Below are 20,970 nucleotides of genomic sequence, written 5' to 3' on the forward strand. Positions count from 1 at the left end.
AGCGACATCTCCCACACCTTTTTTGCGTTGGTGAATATTTATCACACTCCAGAACTGCTGGAAATTAAGCTACATATTTCAGCACATTACAAACACCTTCTAAACCCACTTTTCTGCAAGTGAAAAACATACAATTGTGATTTCTGGATTATCCAGAGTAAAATTTAAAGTACAACATTAGCGTGTCAAGGCTGCGCTCCTGAGAATCAGTTGGTGTAAATGGTGTGAAATGATTGCCTTTAATGGATCTTGGAGATAAGCACACAGCTGGACCCACAAAACATCCATGTGTCTTGCCACTTCACTCCAGTATATGAGTCTACATTTTAGACTATTTATCCTAATATGGGCTATAAGCAAATGACCAGAAATGAGTCTCAACATAACATAACATAACACAACATACAGTAACACAAGTTCTATACTGAATATAAGCTAAAAAGTTGGATAAAAAAACTTGGATAAACATTCACAGTAATGAATGCTTTAAAGTATAATTACAGCTCAAAATAATGCAACATTGATTTTTCTTTCATGAAACATTTACAGGGGCATATATCTCAGGAATAGTTCTGATATACGAAGCGTTTTCATCGGTTTTATTTGACTCCTATAACACACAATGCAGTGCAATCTGATACTGATGAGGAGCATCAACCACGTCTAGCCTACAACAGTGTTATGTTTTTCAAAGGTGCTGCCGAGCTAAATTCTGAGCTATATTGTCTCTGCGTTTTCATTATAAAAGCGCCCATGCTGGACGTTTTTAGCTGTTCTTTTACAGATTGGAAAGATTAGTTTACAAACAGACATAAAACAGTAACATTGTTATCTTAGATGTTTCGGGCTTTCGTGACATTTAGGATGTGTAACAAATTTAAAGTCATTGATGAAATTGCATTCTTGTCAATATAACCATTTGGTTAATGTATATGATCGCCGTTACACGTCACGAATGGTATACTATAACCGCAATCCCACTCCCCGCCCGGAGACACCGCGCCTGCTCAGTCATTTTCCCCTCTCCGGTTTCTCCTTCACCGTGTCCTCCCCGCAAGTGTCGGCTTTTGCGCTGCCCGTAGTGAACCTCTTTTCCCGTCGCGATACAAGAAAGGTAAGAACTGGGGAACTTGTGGCAAGCACACAAATATCGCGCATATTTACAGTGAGATCAGGGCGCGGTACAGGCTTTGGCAATCACAATAGCCCACAGCTGAACATGCATTTCACTGCAACGCTTCCGAGCATCAAGTTTAACGGTGGTGCAGGCCTAGCGCGGCAGGTAGCATGCTAACTAATCGCACATCGTTGCAACATGGTGATGGGCTTGATCTATTTTCAGCTGAAAAGTGCTTAACTAACATACTCGAACAGTTTATTGCTAAAGTTAGCTGTGGCTGACATTGAAATCGCGCCTATAATTTCTGCTATACAGTTCCAGTTGCTAGTTCTCCTTGAAAGCTTGCTGTCGGTTAGCTAGGCTGTTGTCTGAAGTCAGGTATTAATGCATGCATTTAAAAAAAGTTATCATAGAAATATATACTTTTTTTACTCTGTTTACATCGATTAGCTGGCTACATTTCTAATTCTAGTTTACGTTGTGATCTTACACAACTAGTTGGCTATAAAGGATAATCAAACCACGACCGCAGCAAAAAGGGGGCGTAACGCAGAACCCATTCTCATTGTTCATGGACTAGCTTGTTAAATAAACTGGGCTAGCTTGGCTTAGCATGTGCATTCGTATCATTGAGAAAATATCCGTGACATTGGGTTAATATAGGCAGCTCCTTGATCAGAAGGAATATTCTCAATGCAAGAACGACAGATAACAATTTCGCTGTGGCAATCCGTGGGCCTTTAGTGCCATTAGTGTTTCATTTTTGATGGAGATATCTGTGCTCGTTTCAGAGGCCAGAACTCACTTTTTGTCTAGATGGCTGAAACCTAAACAGTAATCAACCTTCTTTAAAAAAGTGGTCATCGCGTCTATACAAAAAGATAGCAAAATATCATCCACGGTTATGTAAAGGTCGTAGATATTAAGCGCAGATGGCCATGTTTTCATGAAAATCGTTTGCTTGAATCACGCTCGTATGTTAAATATTCAGAACAGTAATGCGGTAATTGAATTACATTTACTGTATTAATAGAGCAAAATGGACTGTAACATTTAGGTATTAATTTAAGTGGATTTACCTGGTCATTTTTATGTAAGACATGAGTCACCTTGCTCTACTAGTTCAGAGTGCAGTCACTTGGCCTACTTCACAATGGAAGTAACTTTGAAATCTGCATAGTAGTGTCAGTAAACAGATGTTGACGTTTTAATTTCTGTGATAAAAAAATATTCTGCAGCAAACAATCAAGAAAAAAGGCAGTGTGCACTATAAATGCACTCTTTCAGTATGAAGTTATGATTGGCAATGCATGGAAATATAATGATTCTTAGCCTTAGACTCAGTTATTTGAATTTTAATAAGAACTGGGAAACCCTGGGGGGGGGGTGGGGGCTCCAGTGCTAAAACCTAATGATTAATACTTCACATAATTCTGATCAAAAACCTAACATTTCCTTTCTAATGGTCAAGTCTGCAGTTCTGTCAGAGTTTGCAGAGGTGGAAAAGTAGGGACCCTGTCTGCTTCTCCCGTTGTGTAATCGTGTGTGTGGATGACTCATCCTGTTGAGGCATTGTTCTCCTGAATGTTTGGGCCCCACGGTCTGCTATCACATCTGGGTCATGACTGTGCCAGCTACCTCTGGCTGCTCTGCTGGGGGGCAGGCAGTGGGGCCTAATGTTGCCCAGAGATGGGACAGATACAGTCAGCAGGATTAACTCGCTGACCGCTAGCACCCCCTGCTGGTCGACTGGGTGCCTGTGGCACTCCCGTTGGGATGCACATGAAGTGTCTTCCTCTGACTCATAGTGGTGTGAGTCTGACTTGTGTACTGTGGTATAATACCTCAGCTGTCATCAGAGACAGCACCAGCACGTGTGTGCGCGTGTCTGCGTGTACGTGTGTGCGTGCCTGTGTGCGCGTGTGCGTGCCTGTGTGCGCGTGTCTGTGTGTGCGTGCGCACGTGTATGTGTGCGTGTGTCTGTGTGTGTGCACGTGTGCATGTGTATGCGCGCGTGTGCGTGTCTGTGTGTCTCAATTGGATGGTGTTTCTCTCAAGGCCCACCAGCTTCAGTCTTTGCTGAAAACAGACACGTCAAAAATGATCAGTCTGCTTTCTGTCTGCAAGAATCTCTAAAAGATTGTGTGTGCATGTGTGTGTGTGTGTGTGTGTGCGCATGCGTGTGTGCATGTGTTTGTGTGGGTGTATGTGGGCATGTTTGTGTTTTTTGTGTGCGATAGTCATGCTTTTGTGGCATCTAGAACAGCTTTTTCCTCTTCTGTAGAACATGGATGAAAAAGTGGTAAATTTAGCCTGCACCAACAAGACGTCCCCTTCACTGGACTGTAGCCAATTAGATCAGTAGAATTTCAGAGACAGAGGTTTAAGGTTTAAGGCTTTCAGAGTTTCTGAGGTTTAAAATAAACAGCGGTCACATGGTCCGTTTTCCCAGAATGCTGAACTCTTGCCAGAATCCATTTCCCTGGTGTAGTATTATTTTCATTGTTTGCATTGTGGCTGTTGTGAGTACTGCCTGTATAATGGGGGTTTAAATCTCTGACCTCACAACCATTCAATTTGATTCCTGCATCATGAAATCTCTAATTTCACCATGATTTGATTCAATTAATTTCAATACAGAATTATTTAATACATTGACCAATTGTGTGATCAATGTGACCAATTTACTTAGTATTAGTGAAATATAGGCAATAAAAATGAACACACCAAGCTTTACGTTCTCAGCATATTTATTTTCGCCATATTTAAAGTGCCTCATTGAAATTGTTATTATAATCAGTTATAATCCGTTCTAGGCTTTCAAATGGATGCAGTTGACTCTCCACATTAAGATAAAAGCATCAGGATGCACTGCTGTGTATGGCGTCCTGTTCTTAGGCGCTAATAATAGCAGCACATCCCAGTGGCAGATGGAGGAAGGGTCTTCGCAGTGCTGAGCTCCAGGGCTCCAGCAGAGGCCCATCCCAGAAGCCTCTTCTCCCTGCGTGCTGTGAAGCTTAACGTGCCCGTGGCTCGAGCGCTCCAGCCATGCTTTCATTTACAAATCCCACCACTTGCATCGTGGAGTAACCTGCAGGCCATTTTAACTGCTGACATGGTGTGATTTTCATATTCTTAGCGACCAACAAATTTATGGAAGCGTTTTATAACATGTGACATTATGTGAAAATCATGCGAAGTTCATTGAATGTAATGTCGTAAAACATTGTTGTCGATGCTGTAGACCTGCCACTCACATGTGCGGTTGCTCTGGGAAACGAGATAGAGGTGCAAAGGATAGGGATGTTCCCCTGGGGGATTGTGGGTATAAAATTACACCAACCATCACCGTGGCAACATAATCGCTCCATCTTGATTGCATGTGTAATCCCTCTTAGATGGCTATAGTGTTTGTTTTATTTTCATTCTTTTTTTATTTTTGCTTATTATTGATACTACACTAACTTTCTGTAAATTCAGTGGACGTTTACAAATTCACTCTCCCTCAATCTCTCACTACCCCCAGTTTTGCTTCATAGTCACTACACTGATTGTTTTACCTTTTGAAGATACCCTTGCTGACTGGAAACTTAAGTACTACTGCATGTATGCAGTGTGCATAAAAAGATGGATGAGAGAAGAGCAAGAGAAAGATGGACAGAAAAGGAAAGAGAAGGACAGCAGGAAAGAGGGATGAGAGAAGAGCAAGAGAAGGGTGGACAGAAAGGGAAAGAGAAGGAGAGTAGGAAAGGGTATCGGAGCAGAAGCTTGCAGTCGGACAGGCCTAACGCTGGGGAGGAGTGTTGGGTGGACAGGCCTAACGCTGGGGAGGAGTGTTGGGTGGACAGGCCTAACGCTGGGGAGGAGTGTTGGGTGGACAGGCCTAACGCTGGGGAGGAGTGTTGGGTGGACAGGCCTAACGCTGGGGAGGAGTGTTGGGTGGACAGGCCTAACGCTGGGGAGGAGTGTTGGGTGGACAGGCCTAACGCTGGGGAGGAGTGTTGGGTGGACAGGCCTAACGCTGGGGAGGAGTGTTGGGTTGGACAGGCCTAACGCTGGGGAGGAGTGTTGGGTTGGACAGGCCTAACGCTGGGGAGGAGTGTTGGGTGCTGGTTCGGACAGGCCTAACGCTGGGGAGGAGTGTTGGGTTGGACAGGCCTAACGCTGGGGAGGAGTGTTGGGTGGACAGGCCTGTCAACTTTCACATAGAGACCAGAGTGGAGTTCTATTAATCAGGAAGCATGTTTGTAATGAGGAACAGAAGACAGTGATTAATAACCTATTATTCAATTAAGTCAAATTATAAGTGCAAAGGGTGTTGATTCTTATGGGGAAAAAGCCAGTGTGGGAGCAGGTTTTTGATTTAGCCTGGCATTAACACACTAAATGCTCACGCCAACACTGGTGCTTCTCAGATAAGGTTGGACATTACTGTGGTAATTGAATGATTAATCTAACTGAGATCATTAAGGTTGCTCAAAGTGGTTGCTTAACAAGTGGCTTCAGAAAGTCCAGTACTGCCCTCTTGGTGTCGGAGGATAGAACTACAGTCTGGAAAAACTATACGCATATGTTCATATGCATAGTAGCAGTGTATCCTGAAGTATTTGCCATGTAGAGATGAGGCAGTTTGATGAGAGCGGTCGAGTTGGTTAACCCTTTCTTTCCTGTTCTCCCCAGAAAGCATGGCTGTACCTCCAGCATACGCTGACCTTGGAAAATCATCCAAGGACATCTTCAGCAAGGGCTATGGTAAGTGACTGACACACGGAGCAGATTGGCCAGCCACACAGAAGGTCAGCTGTCGTAGCATTCAGTAATGTCAGCACAGACCGATGGACTAGTTTAAAGTCACCGCTGTTGGCAGCTTCAGAAACTGTGATCAGCTCATTGGAAAGGGCTGGGTTTGAAGAGCAAGGGTCCCTGTGTGGAACACACTGCTTCATGGTTTGCTAAATATTATTCTAAAAATTATACCAGATTAAATAAAAAAATAATAAACTGGCTTTTTAATTTATTAAACCAACGTGAGGCACTAGAACCAAGAACCAAACTAGCCAGTTAGATCTACAGTGACCTGAATGTTTGTTAATGTCCTAGATCACTGGAAGTAATGGAAATGGCTCTTTTGGCATTGAATGGAACCTGTTCTGGAAAAAGTCAAATGCAGCCTCCTCCTCTGTTAAACATCTTTTCCCATTCAGCAAACTATTCCCACAATCAGGAGTGGTCAAACAGGCACAGCATGGCTGTGACATCACAGACAAGAAGAAAACTAAGAGCAGCTCCACCAATCATGAGGCATGTAGGTGAAAACCAAGAGAACAGTGCCACCTACAGGATGTTAATGTGATGGTCATTAGTCAGTTGGTTTTTCCATTTAGGCATAAAAATCAAATTTTGGGTACGTGTGTTTTTCTGAAATGCCGCTTTTAAAGCCTTGAAGCACTTTGAGGACTGCTGGTTAAGGGTTCTGCACGTTCTCTGTCTCCCAGGGTTTGGGCTGGTGAAACTGGACCTGAAGACCAAGTCGCAGAGCGGAGTCGTGAGTTTTTCAGTCTTGTCTTCTGTCTCCCTGAGTCCACTCAGCCTGAGCCTGTCTCTGTGCCAAACCCGGCCAGTGCTTTCACAGCTGCTGAAACTCTGCGTGCTTATGGCCCCGTTAACTCCTCCCACTGACACGCCTCCTGACCCTGTTAACTCCTCCCACTGACACGCCTCCTGACCCTGTTAACTCCTCCCACTGACATGCCTCCTGACCCTGTTAACTCCTCCCACTGACATGCCTCCTGACCCCGTTAACTCCTCCCACTTAAATGCCTCCTGACCCCGTTAACTTCTCCCACTGACACGCCTCCTGACCCTGTTAACTCCTCCCACTGACATGCCTCCTGACCCCGTTAACTTCTCCCACTGACATGCCTCCTGACTCCGTTAACTCCTCCCACTGACATGCCTCCTGACCCTGTTAACTCCTCCCACTGACATGCCTCCTGACCCCATTAACTCCTCCTACTGGCATGCCTCCTGACCCCATTAACTCCTCCCACTGACATGCCTCCTGACCCTGTTAACTCCTCCCACTGACATGCCTCCTGACCCCATTAACTCCTCCTACTGGCATGCCTCTTGACTCCAAGCTTTACTTCCTCTCATCATGTGTCTGGGGTATCTGTCCCCGAACACTAACTCTCTGTTCCTTCTTTCTTCTGCTTCCTATATGGACTCCTGTGCCAGATGGTAAGAGTGTGTGTGTGTGTGTGTAATGTGTGAGTGAGAGTGCACACCTGTATCTCTGTGTGCATCTGTATGTGTGTGTGTATGTGAGTGCGTGCGCGTGTGTGTGTATGTGAGTGCGTGCGCATGTGTGTGTGTGTGTGTGTGTGTGTGTGTTATCCAGTTAGCCTCCCAGACTGAAGAGTTGCTGTCTGTCTCTCTCTCTCTCTCTCTCCCTTAGCCACTTTAGCCTCATGCCGCTGCTTGTGCGTAGAGCTCCAGTAATCTATGATATTAACTCCCCTTCCCTCTCTCACTCTCTCCTGCTCAATCTCTGAACCCCCCTGTTCTTCTGTCCCCCCCCCCCATGCTGCTATGCTCTTGATTAATCTCTCAGGAGTTCAGCACCTCTGGCTCCAGTAACACAGACACGGGCCGGGCCGCTGGTCACCTGGAGACCAAGTACAAGGTGCAGGACCTGGGCCTGAGCTTCAGCCAGAAATGGAACACGGACAACACCCTGGCAACGGAGGTCACGCTGGAGGACCAGGTGAGTGCCGCAGGGCGGGGGGGATGGGGGTGACGCATAACGCAGGAGACTGAAGGACAGTGGTTAGGATATTAGCTCTCAGCCACATTGAAGCAGATCTCAGTGCTATTAGCTAAGGTACCTGCCTGGGTGAATCAGTGAACTGTTTCCACCTGTGATACATCACAAAAAATGTGCGCGCCACTTGTCAAAACTTAAGCGGTGCTTTCTAGAGACAGTAATTATAGAATTATATTTTCTCAAATGACTGATGAACAAAATAATGTTTTAATTGGAGAAGGCTGTCAATGACATACTGAAAATCACAACCATTTGTTTCATTGTCCCGCATAGTATAATGTCTCCCAGGAAGCTGAGTCAGGACTGGGAGTGGAATGATGGGAAACTGCCAGTTATAGAAGGACGGTGTTATCTGTAATCCTCGAGGCGTTTGTCTCACACCATTCATAATGTCTGCTGAGTGTAAACTCTTCCTTTGCTTTCCCTGTAGCTGGCTCAGGGCTTGAAGCTGACCTTTGACACATCATTTGTCCCAAACACAGGGTAAGCTTTGTCATAACCTCATTACTATATCACCAGGTCTCATTCATCTCAATGCTTGTTTACTTGCGGTGATTATTATTTCCTGATGTGCTGCTTCTTTGAAGCTGTGTTTCGGGGTCATAGCCAGCTAACACATGCAACGTAGAAATTTTCCTGGAACGTTCTGGCACGCTGCATGGCGTACAGGCGACATTTGTACCGTTACCATGATGTTGCGATAGAACACGTGTGAGCATGCGATGGTGAATTTCAGAAGGGTGCAATCATCAAAGAAGACCGTTTCATCCTGCTGTAACCTGCTATAGCCCCCCTCGCTGTGACACTGCATCTCGTGGTCGCGTTGGGTTAAGAATTTCAGGTGACACATTTTAGAACGCGACGATGCGTGAAATGAACTTTGCGTAGCGCGAAGCGTCCGCATTAGCGTACTCTTGTAGGCTGTGTCTCAGGCCTTAGTCCCCCTGACCTCTGGCTGACCTTTGCAGTAAGAAGAGCGGGAAGCTGAAGACCAGCTACAAGCGGGACTACGTGAACCTGGGCTGCGATGTGGACTTCGACCTGGCGGGGCCCACGGTGCACGCCGCCACCGTGCTGGGGTACGAGGGCTGGCTGGCCGGGTACCAGATGGCCTTCGACACCGCCAAGTCCAAACTGGCGCAGAACAACTTCGCCCTGGGCTACAAGGCCGGGGACTTCCAGCTGCACACCAGCGTGTGAGTGCTGCTTCTCTCAATGCCAGGTTAACACGGCGATCGATAGCTGTTTCTAAACCACCAAACCCCTCAGGACCTGCCCTCTATAGTTCAGTGTGTAATCATTTGTGTATTATAGTATGCACAAATTCATAGTCACTTGCCAGCAATAAAGAACGAAATGTCTTTTTTTTTTTTTTTGCCAGAAAATGTGTGTGTGTCCAGTACAGTTGGGAGTAGAGTCAGCTATATTGAGCCTCTCATTCACTAATGAACATGAACGGGGTCATGAGGTCCATATTGCTTTGCACCATTGTGCTCAATCGTTAATAGCTGGGGAAAATGTTTCTCCCCCCATTCCACGATCCCAAGCACCCCCAGTAGCAGCTTCCCTGTGGGAAACACTGCAGTAGTATCCCATCATGCTGTGGGGTGTTGCTGGCTTGTTATTTCAGTGATCAGGCTTATTTGGCTAGAGCTTGTCGGGCTGCTTCAGGTCGGGCCTTAAAGATGTGGGGCTTGGTGGACTCGAGCCTTGTTTCTAGCCCGGCTCAGGGACGGCCATATTGAGCTGGCCCTCGCACTGCCTGCGTGGGCTTCGCACGCTGAGGTGCTGCCATTTCAGGATTGAGCTGGCCCTCGCGCTGCCTGCGTGGGCCTCGCACGCTGAGGTGCTGCCATTTCAGGATTGAGCTGGCCCTCGCACTGCCTGCGTGGGCTTCGCACGCTGAGGTGCTGCCATTTCAGGATTGAGCTGGCCCTCGTGCTGCCCGCCTGGGCTTCGCGCGCTGAGCTGCTGCCATTTCAGGATTGAGCTGGCCCTCGCGCTGCCCGCGGGGGCTTCGCACGCTGAGCTGCTGCCATTTCAGGAACGACGGCGCTGAGTTCGGAGGCTCCATCTACCAGAAGGTGAGCGAGCAGCTGGAGACGGCGGTGAGCCTGGCCTGGACCGCCGGCAGCAACAACACCCGCTTCGGCATCGCCGCCAAGTACCAGCTGGACAAGGACGCGTCTCTGTCTGTGAGTGACAGCACTGGCCCCGCCCTCATCATCACATCGTCATTCATTCCTTAAAAACATTGTTTATGACCAAACAGAAATGTTTTAGCGGTTGATTAATCCGTCACTAGATGTTTCAGATTTTGGAAGCCGCAGACAGGCCAGGGCTTCCATTGGTACGCTCGTCTGATGGTGTTCGGTTGTGTCCGCTTAAGAACAAACCGCCGAATCTTTGCGTGTCCTGTCGCCCTCTGCAGGCCAAAGTGAACAACGCCAGCCTGATCGGGATAGGATACACACAGAGCCTCCGGCCAGGTAAACGCCCCTACTCAGTACAGCACTGCATCATCAGGGACTGAACTGTGTTCAGAGAAACTATTTTTGAGTATCGCGGCTGTATTACCGTCATATCACAGTCACCAGGTCACCATTCAGGAGATCCAGCAAATCAGTCACAAGCCCTTCATTAGAATGTCACATTTAGTTAATGTTATAACCAGATATGTACTGTTGATGAGTGAAATGCTGTTTTTTCTCACTGTTTGGCAGGAGTGAAGGTGACCGTCTCCGCCCTGGTTGATGGGAAGAACGTCAGCGCTGGAGGCCACAAGGTTGGACTGGGCTTCGAGCTGGAGGCGTAGAGCTGGACAGGAGAACCCAACATGAGCAACAGTGTGAAACAAGTTCAGAACCTGTCCTAAGTCCAAAAAATTACCCCTGAACCCCCCCATGTCCCCCGGCCCACACACACACACACACACACTCATACACCGGTGTTCCAGCCTTAACTGTCAAAGCCTCCCCCCACCCCCACTCCCACCCCCCTTCCATGGCCTCTGCTGTAGCCTGGACCTTCTCACTGACTGACAACATTCTGCTCCCTTTGGGACAGGGTTTAAAAGTTTTAAAAATTCATCCAAACTCTAGGGGTATGTTTACAAAGCAGTCATCATTCATGAAGGGTAAAGGCACCTGTAATTGGTTAACCTGCGCAGAGGTAGCTGCAGTGGAAAGAGTTGTTTGTGTCTTCACAGAAACAGAGAGGGCTGTTGGCATGTTCAGTGTATCGCCCCTTTGTGAATGTACCCCTGTCTGTCCCTTTATAAACCACAAGGGGGTGCACTATTTTCAGTTATTCTATAATTATTTTAATCATAAGCTTATCCTGTGTATGAGAGAACACATATGACGTCCCAATTTTTTAATGTTGGTTGGTCATGTTTTGCACATCGTAATTCACTTTGATTTATTTATGTGTTGCCTGCTGTAACCTAATTAAATCCCATTGTGAGAAGGAGCTGAATATTTGTTTGAGGCAAACCATTTTAACAGTGTAAAAACATCTGACACGGAAAGAAGCTAGGAGTCATTTTAAAATGGAAACTAAACTTGAAATGAACCTGTCTGCCAATACCCTTTTGACTGAAGTGCCCCTGCATAAGGTATAGACACAACCATTCAGAGCCAAAATGGTGGCTGTTTCACAAAACTGCAGCTTTAGATGACTGTACTGCCTCACGGTTTCTGACTACTAATATTTTAGCCATTTTGTAAGGAGAGGAAGCAAAATGAGCTATATATATATATATATATATATGGGAAAAGTTTGGATGAAGAAACAAATACCTCTCTATCAGTAAAACCACCTTCACTGGATGAGGATACAAATGGCAACACAAACTGTGTAAAATAAACTTGTACAATACACTGTTACTGCCCTTCCAGAGTGGGTTGTGGCTTGTACTGGAGTACCATCTCCCTGCTGATAACACAACGCAAATCATTACCCCACTGCACTGGGAAATGGGCACTGGGAAATGGGCACACTGCAAATAGACCATGTATATACTATGTGGAATTTAGCACTTTTCTGGTTTTCTGTTTAATCTCATCTTCCTTTAGTAAACGGTCATTTTTTATGCTTTCTTTGCAGCATCTTGAACGTGTACACAGGTACAGAACTGTACCTTTCACCGCTAAGATGATCATTATATCTTGTCATTTTCAGTATGATTTTTGACATTTGGTAAGGTTGTGTGTTTAAGTGTAATACCTCTCTGTGTTTGTTTTTGTCTGACTCCAATTAACAAAAATTATAATAAAAACACTATCTTGATATGAAGTGTCATTATTGCTTATGTATGTTATGCGTTTCTCACAGGATAATATGTAGCCTATAAATATTTTATATTTTCAGAAGTCTGTTGCCTGTACAATGGCTAGCTAGTACAGGGGCATTCATGGGTTTGCGGTCGGAAGCAAGAATGTACAATTCAAAGAACTGCAGAGAAAGCTTGTGTGGCAAGGTACTTATGAAGAACTATAAGAACTGATAAAATTTATTCACTAAAATAGTTGCTTTTCATGTTATGCTTGTACCGTCACCTCCTCAGATCTGCACCAGCCACTACTGTAGCCGACCAATGTAGCTCCGTAATGTCAACTGTTACATACTGAACATACTGACAATGATCAACACAGTCAGAGAGGGAAGATCAACACTACTAAATATCACTAACTCAGACAGGGAAGATCAACACTGCTAAAGATCACTAACTCAGGAAGATCAACATTGCTAAAGATCACTAACTCAGGAAGATCAACATTGCTAAAGATCACTAACTCAGAGGTAGTGTGTCCCAACTCTGCTAAACATAACTAAGAGAGGGAGACACTAGTTTCATCAGAGGAATCTTCTCACGTACAACTCAGTCCTCCAATGAACTGATTGAATTCAGTTAGATTTGTAGCTTTTCACTGAGACACAGTAAAATAGGAAAACAGAAAACCCTCCAGCTGACTCTTCAGGAACAAAATCACAAGACAGCGGAATCTTCTGGAACAAGCAGCGTTCCATGTGACTGAGGAGCCAGTCGAGGGACAAGGAGGGAGACTTCTGCTGGAAAAAACTTAAATAATCTGACTATCTGAATTAAGACTCCTGACAAAATGCAGTCTCATAAATGTCAGATTTCTGAAACTGCTCATAAGGATTTCAGTATGTAGGGCAGTAGGCACACTCTTGTGCTGGAACAGGGCATTCTCAGAACTTTTTCCTTACATTTTATATTTCAGTGTAGTACTTTTACTCTGTCTGCATTATCAATACACAGGATAGGCTGTAACAATCCTTTGTGCCATGAATCAGGGTGAATGTAAGCCTCGTACATTACAAACCCAGCAGTGGTTATTGTAGAGAACATCAGTCAAATATCTACGGAACTATCGGACTACTCAGTGTTCACCTAAATAAATAATGCGAGTCATCATTTGACATGCGTGGTTACTGTTTGACGTTATCGTTGCCCGAACGATGTACCTTCAAGGACACAGTCTGCGAGGTCTTGTGATGGTCACAAAGGTGCTAATGTTTAGCATTCTGATCAGTTTGAGGCGAATACGTATACTGTCCTACAGCCAGCAGATAAAATGAATGAATGCACGAATTAATAAATAAACTAATTAGAGATAACCCATGATATTGAGCCAAATTTATTCCCGGGTAATTCATCCATACCCATCGAACAAATAGGCCCAGAGTAACAGACAGGACATTTTTCAATTCCTCTTTCGGTGGAAACCATGATAAAATCATACGCTTACATACACGATCAATTCAAATATTGGAATGTAGTGTAATAAAAGATAACGAATTGAGGTAGCCGCGCTTCCATTATTGCGGTCGGAGTTTGCATTTAAACTATTCTGCAGTAATATATAGCTTTATTCGTATGAAATAAAAAAAATCATAAATAACTGTCAAACTTTCGAATGTTAAACAGAATACGAAATAGGAGATAAATCGTTGTTTCGACCTGCTTTTGTGACGTCACAGAACAAAATTATTTACTGATATTTATAATCTGACCACAAATCCAATTTAACACGCATTTCAATTAACACATCACTCGTTCAATCGATAGCACCACTCTGTCCTTTAATCGTTTATTTGCACTGAAATCAACAATGCCCAAGTCGAAGAAATCATCAGGTAAAGCTGGCGAAGTCATATCTGCTTTGGGCTAATTTGAGGTCCTGACCTCGCCACTAAATTTGATAACGCCGGTCTTGTTATCTCGCCTAAATGCGGATAGTTGAAAAATCTTAGTATAAATGTTTGGATTCAGTTCTGCATGTAAATGTATATATATAATTTCCGGAAATTAGCCATTAAATACACAAAACTTACTGGCAAAAGTGAATGTACAGATTTAATGTACAGTTCCTAACTGCTGATTTCTGCGCAGACGCACGGAGCGTCGCTGAGCCGGAGATCCGGCAGACCTGCGGGGATAACCTGGGTTTCTCCGGCTCAAAGCGAAAACCCTACAGCCGCCGTTCTAAAGGTCAGGATGTCATACCGCAACTAACCACGAGGGGGAAACAAAGGCTACTAGACAGCCGTTTTTCAGCTATATAATATATAATGAGTGAGTGAGTGAGCAGGCGAGTGTGTGAGTGAGTGGGTGTATGACTGATTGAGTGAGCAAGTGAATGTGTGTGTGTGTGTGAGTAGTCACAAGCCAGGTCCATGGGATCCTTTGCATCTAAAAAATTCCTTTACGCTGTGTAAGACTGAACGGGACGTCCCGCCAGTGGTAGGCTTTGACTGCGTCCGTTTCCCTGCTTGCCCTCGCCAGACGCAAATAAGGCTGAGGGGACTGTTCCCGAGCTGTGCGCGAGCGGCGGGCAGAAGAGGCCCGGGGGAACTCCATCCTGTGGGGAGGAAGTGGTCACTAAGAAACAGTCAGAGGACAGGAGCCTTCAGACCCAGAGCCACAAGTCCTCCAGCTGCTCCAGCTCAAAGGCCACGCACACCAAGAGCAGCCGAAAAGGTAAAGGTTAGCGCTGCAGAGCTGAGTGGATCAGAAAGGTAAAGGTTAGCGCTGCAGCGCTGAGTGGATCAGAAAGGTAAAGGTTAGCGCTGCAGCGCTGAGTGGATCAGAAAGGTAAAGGTTAGCGCTGCAGCGCTGAGTGGATCAGAAAGGTAAAGGTTAGCGCTGCAGCGCTGACTGGATTTTTGAGTGGTATTTAAGTTACCGTTAGCTTTTGCAAAGGCTTGTGCTAAGTCTCAGGAGCCTAAACTTTGGACAGGCAGAACTAGAACTACGAATGGAGCAACAAACTGATGGCGGTGGTTTTAGAATGTTCATTATCACAGAGCCACTCCCCCCCCCCCCCCCCCACCCCACGTCACCACCACAGTGCAGTTAAGAATGAGCACATATGACTGTAGAAATATATATTTTTAAAACCTTTACACTGCAAAACTGAACGGGACGTAAGTGGCAGGCTCTCAGACATTCATTTCCTTGTTTGTCTTTGTCAGCCGCGGAGAAGAAGGCTGAGGGAGCTGTTCCTGAGCTGCGCTCGAGCGGCGGGCAGAAGAGGCCGACTCCATCCTGTGGGGAGGAAGTGGTCACTAAGAAACAGCCAGAGGACAGGAGCCTTCAGACCCAGAGCCACAAGTCCTCCAGCTGCTCCAGCTCAAAGGCCACGCACACCAAGAGCAGCCGAAAAGGTAAAGGTTCACGCTGCAGCGCTGAAACAGGGAATTGAACCTGCAACCTCCTGGTTAGGTTCTGCATGCACTGTACGACACTGCCCTCCTTGGCACTGTAGTATAATGGGTGGACTCGCTTGCCCTGTGTTTCAGCACGCGCTGAAAAATTCTACACCAAAGGAGAGCTGCTGGGGCGTGGGGGGTTCGGGTCCGTCTACGCCGGGACCCGCAAGTCGGACGGACTGCCGGTAAGACACCGCGCCGCGCCCTCCCTGCTCCTCCCTGCTCCCCTCTGCTCCTCCCTGATCAAAGCTGGAGGCGCCTGTAATTTTTGTTGCAGTTTTGGTAGTAGACCCCAACCTATTCTGAGGTCTGAAATATTATGGTCTGACAGACCTGTTATCAGCTCTTGCTTTTGATCTTTACTGTAACACTGCATTCTCCATTCTGCCCCCCCCCCCCCATATGTCCTCCCTTCCTCAGGTGGCCCTCAAATATGCAAAGAAACTGGAAGATGATGAAATACAGCTGGTAAGCACATCTTCCCTAGCTAATGGAGGCCCACGCTAGTCTCATGAGCCTGAACCCCAGATAGGGGAACTAGAACCGTCAACAACAGAGCTATGAACCAAAGGAGGTTGTTATTTGTTCAAAGAACCTCACCACCGCCCCATGACTCAGCTAACAAAGAGACCAAAACAGCTTCTTTGGACTTTGACCCCCCAAATCTGTGTAAAGGCTCGAGTGGGGCCACGTGTATAAAGAGCCAATCAAAACAACACAAATAAAAGAAATTGCCTAAATCCTATGGCATACCATCGGTAGGAACAAAACAGTACCCTTAGGAATCACTCTTAGAACCACTGCTGGACTTTCAATAAAACATGGTCAGCCAATCACATCAGGGAAAAAGGTAATGCAATTACCAGTAGATCATATTCAATTATAAATATATATTTTCTACCAGCTAAGCTAAAGCTAACCTGTCAGCATTCCACACAGGCAGCTATGATATGTGCTAAATGGACTGAGCTGCATGCCACAGTGGGAGGCTAGCTGCTTGTATATGTGCTAACTGGGCTGGGCTACATGCCACAGTGTGGGACTAGCTGCTTGTATATGTGCTAACTGGCCTGAGCTGCATGCCACAGTGGGAGGCTAGCTGCTTGTATATGTGCTAACTGGGCTGGGCTACATGCCACAGTGTGGGACTAGCTGCTTGTATATGGGCTAACTGGGCTGGGCTACATGCCACAGTGTGGGACTAGCTGCTTGTATATGGGCTAACTGGGCTGAGCTGTATGCCACAGTGTGAGGGCTAGTCGCTTGTATACGTGCTAACTGGGCTGGGCTGCATGCCAGTGTGGGGCTAGCCGTTTGTATACATGCTAACTGGGCTGAGCTGCAATTCCACAATGTGGGGCTAGCTGCTTGTATATGTGCTAGCTGGACTGCATGCCACAGTGTGAGGCTAGTCGCTTGTATACGTGCTGATTGGGCTGGGCTGCATGCCACAGTGTGAGGCTAGCCGCTAGCCATCCTGAGCCTGTCAGCTCTCAGCACACATACCGCCATCTTCCCTCGGCAGCCTGGACTGGACAGGCCTCTGCCCCGGGAGGTGGGGCTGCTGAAGACGGTGAACAGCCCCTCGCACCCCAACGTCCTGCGGCTGTATGACTGGTTCGACAGGCGGTCCTCCTATGTGATGGCGATGGAGCGCCCGGACCCGTGCCAGGACCTGGCGGAGTACTGCGAGCGGCAGGGCGGGGCCCTGGGCGAGGGCGAGGCTCGCCACATCACGCGGCAGCTGCTGGGGGCGCTGCAACACTGCCGCCAGCACGGGGTGGTGCACCGTGACGTCAAGCCGGAAAACATCCTGGTGCAAACGGACACGCGGCAGATCAAGCTCATCGACTTCGGCTGTGGAGACCCCCTGAAAGACACCCCCTACGCAGAGTTCTCAGGTCTGTGGGGGGGGGGGGGACTTTCTGCATCTCAGTAGTAGTTTTTGGAGTAAGCGTTGATACTATGATATATAGGGGAAAATAGGGTTAAATCTATGTGAAATGTAGCACACACATCAAATGATTCCCTGGATTCAATGGTGTTTCTTAGTGTGTGTGTGTGTGTGTGTGTGTGAACTATTCACATCCTGACAGGACTGAGTGTGTACTGTAGGTTCCATATTGTAGAGTGCCTGGTTTACTCACGTTTCTGTGTGTGTGTGTGTGTGTGCGTGTGCGTGTGTGCGTTGGTGTCTATCAGGGACCGAGAGCTACCAGCCGCCGGAGTGGTTTGAGAAGCAGGAGTTCCAGGCGGGTCCCGGGACGGTGTGGTCCGTGGGGGTGACCCTGTTTCAGATGCTGTGCGGTGCCCTTCCCTTCACCACCTTCAACAGCGGGGCGATGCAGCAGGTGTACTTCCCTGAGGGGCTGTCACCAGGTGAGCAGCCGACAGGAGAGGGAGGGACTGCCTTCCGACACTCCCCTTTGCCCCCACTGTCCAATCGCGTGCTCTGTGTGTCTCCCCAACAGGGCTCAGGGACTTCATTTCCTGTTGCTTGAGGCCCCGGGCGGAAGATCGGCCCACGCTGGGGCAGCTGCAGCTTCACCCCTGGCTCCACCAGTAGGGCACTGGGTCAGGAGTAGCGTGCCCCCCAGAATCTAGGCCGCTGGGTCAGCGTGAGCCTGGCCCCCCCGTGGTATGGTAAGTTGAAGGTTTGCTAGTGTTCTGATGTGGTAAACACTGGAAGCTGTCCCTTTAAGACAGTGTCCCAGTGTATGGATGGGAGGTAGGAATTCGGTCCACGGAGTCCACCATGGCAATAAGGGAGGAATGCTGGCCAGCTGGAGCGGAATCAAAGTGACTGCTATTCACCCAACATCAGCAGCCCCTCGAGTGCATTTAGCACCCAGACTGGAGAAAACCACTGTGACCACAGACCTGAGGTTGCTTCTATACCCAGCAATGGGGACCCTTCAATGCCCCTTGGGGATATAGTTTGAAAGCTTTGATGAATGCTTGTTGGAGAGCATTGTTCATGCTCAGGAGATCACCGCCAGTTCTACTTTGTTTAAGCAGTCTGTTTATAATTGTTTTTGTCTTTGCATGCAATGATTAGTTAGTAGTTGGGTAAGAATTAAAAAATGCCTTGTGGCATTGGCTAATAGATTAAATGCAGAACAATGTATTTTACGTCAAAATTACCACTCCTTGCTGGTTTGTTGTATAGTCGTTATTATTGGCAGTGCTATAGGTTATAGCTGGAACCTCTGCTTTTCCTCATTTGAAAATAAAGGATCATGACAGACACATTGGTAACAAACTATTTATATTTACAGGAATTTCCCATGGAGGGAGGTATTTGGTCTGCACCATGGCAACGAGGGAGGAATGCTGGCTAGCTGGAGCGGGACTAAGGCGACCGTTGTCCCTACAATGTCTCCAGCCCCTCGAGCACACGCAGTCTGGTCAAACAGCACCCAGACTGGAGAAAACCGCTGTGGTCACAGACCTCAGACTGCTTCTAAACCCAGCAAGACCCACAAGCAGGTAATACACTAATAAACTCAGAAATGTTGTACAAGTCAATATTACCAGTTATCATTGTACCTCGCTGGTTTGCTGTATAGTCATTATTACTGGCAGTGCTATAAGTTCTGGCGGGAACCTCTGCTTTTCCTCATTTGAAAGTAAAGGATCATGACATTGGTAACAAACTATTTATATTTACAGGAATCTCCCATGGAGGGAGTTATTTGGTCTGCACCATAGCAACGAGGGAGGAATGCTGGCTAGCTGGAGCGGGACTAAGGCGACCGTTGTCCCTACAATGTCTCCAGCCCCTCGAGCACACGCAGTCGGGTCAAACAGCACCCAGACTGGAGAAAACCACTGTGGTCACAGACCTCAGACTGCTTCTAAACCCAGCAAGACCCACGAGAAGGTAATACACTATTTAATAAAAATTGGGTCCTACAAATCCAGGGCATGACTAGGACACTTGCTCTTCCACCAACACTTCATATTTTTCTCTTCTAGAATCTACGAGTGGTGATCTGCCATCCTGGACCTGGTGTTGTTTTGCATTGTCTACTCATATACCACAGCAATGATGAAGCCATTATCACCTTTTACAATAAATCCTGTTTTACATGTAAAAATTGAACTTTTTGTGTGTGCTTCTGTTGCTTCATTCAAAGTCTGGTCCATTTAATAGGGTTGTAGATTGAATGACTCAAAGGTTTGAAAACTGATTTGAAAGCCTTCACTTGATCACGCTCAGGAGATCAGGTGAAGGAAGAACACTACTTCTGATTTTTCAATAATTGTAATTCGAATTATTGATATGACTGTTTCCATTAGTAATGGGCTAATTATTATAGAATTACACTAGCATAGTGCAGGACTGTGGAGCCACAGACAAGGCAAGAGGCTGCCATGGTGGGGAAAAATTATATTTATTTAACAACCAAGGACAGGCAGAGGTGAGGTGAGGGGTGGAAGCTGTGGAGGCTTCACTTTCTGTAAGGGGGAAAGAGTGCAGGAAGTAAGATTTCTGCTGCATGGAACAGCCGGATAGACTGAGGACCTCCAGGAGGCAGCCAGGTATCTGACTGAGGTTCAGCTGTCAGCCTGGCTGCCTGATTCAGTACTCTGCCTCCCTGGACCTCTCCAGGCTCAAGTGGGGTTAGGGGGTGCTTCCCTGGAGCTCTCCAGGCTCAAGTGGGGTTAGGGGGTGTTGCCATGTTCAGCCCCTGGACAGTGCACCACCAAAAAGGAGAGCGCTTGCAATGAGAGGAATCAGAGAGTTACCCAGGTATAGCTGTCCTTTTCCTGGACCATCCACTGCAGAGGGGAGTGCTCCATCAACTGGGTGAACCCCATTCCCAGCAGCTAGTCTGGAGGGAGCAGAGGGCCCACTCAATAGCTAGGGCCTCTCTCCACTGTGGCATACCATGACTCACTGGGGTGGAGTTTGCAGCTCAGGAAGATGGTTGGGGTGTTACACCAAACTGAACCCCCAGGCCAGACTCTGATGAGTCAGCATGCATGATGAAGTCACATTCGGTCCAGGGTCAGCTCATCAGCTCAAGGCATGGAGAAGGTGTCAAGCTCAGATGCTGCGTTCAGCCTGCTGAGGTCACTGCAGAAACTCAGGCGGCCCTTGGGCTTGGGGACCATAATGATGAGACCCGACCACAGGTTGCAGGCCTCCATAATAACTCCCAGGGTCAGCATCCTTTCCACCCCCTCCGTGAAGACCTTTTGCTCTGCCTCTGGTACCCAGTAGGACTGCACGTTCTCTAGCACGCTGCCAGGGGTCCTGCTGTGGTGTTCAATGACC

At 47.0% G+C, this 20,970-nt stretch overlaps 2 protein-coding genes across 3 annotated transcripts; both read left to right on the plus strand.

Moving 5' to 3' along the window:
- Positions 1 to 958: 958 nt before the first annotated feature.
- LOC118213425 (voltage-dependent anion-selective channel protein 2-like) lies at positions 959 to 12,236 on the plus strand. Of its 2 annotated transcripts, XM_035392391.1 has the most exons (10): positions 959 to 1,114; positions 5,801 to 5,872; positions 6,616 to 6,665; positions 7,358 to 7,360; positions 7,734 to 7,886; positions 8,377 to 8,429; positions 8,915 to 9,142; positions 9,991 to 10,141; positions 10,378 to 10,435; positions 10,670 to 12,236. In XM_035392391.1, exons 2-10 carry the CDS (start codon positions 5,806 to 5,808, stop codon positions 10,759 to 10,761), a joined length of 855 nt encoding a protein of 284 aa, XP_035248282.1. In that variant the 5' UTR covers positions 959 to 1,114; positions 5,801 to 5,805; the 3' UTR covers positions 10,762 to 12,236. The 2 variants fall into 2 exon arrangements, with proteins under 2 accessions (XP_035248282.1, XP_035248283.1); XM_035392392.1 differs by lacking the exon at positions 7,358 to 7,360.
- Positions 12,237 to 14,086: 1,850 nt separating this feature from the next.
- On the plus strand, positions 14,087 to 19,791 carry LOC118212970 (serine/threonine-protein kinase pim-2-like). Its single transcript, XM_035391547.1, has 11 exons — positions 14,087 to 14,111; positions 14,761 to 14,955; positions 15,450 to 15,641; positions 15,777 to 15,871; positions 16,107 to 16,154; positions 16,429 to 16,536; positions 17,212 to 17,587; positions 17,889 to 18,065; positions 18,158 to 19,175; positions 19,359 to 19,569; positions 19,665 to 19,791. Exons 1-9 carry the CDS (start codon positions 14,087 to 14,089, stop codon positions 18,250 to 18,252), a joined length of 1,311 nt encoding a protein of 436 aa, XP_035247438.1. The 3' UTR covers positions 18,253 to 19,175; positions 19,359 to 19,569; positions 19,665 to 19,791.
- Positions 19,792 to 20,970: the final 1,179 nt, after the last annotated feature.

The sequence above is a fragment of the Anguilla anguilla genome, chromosome 14 (assembly GCF_013347855.1).
Source record: "Anguilla anguilla isolate fAngAng1 chromosome 14, fAngAng1.pri, whole genome shotgun sequence".
NCBI classification, from domain to species: domain Eukaryota; kingdom Metazoa; phylum Chordata; class Actinopteri; order Anguilliformes; family Anguillidae; genus Anguilla; species Anguilla anguilla.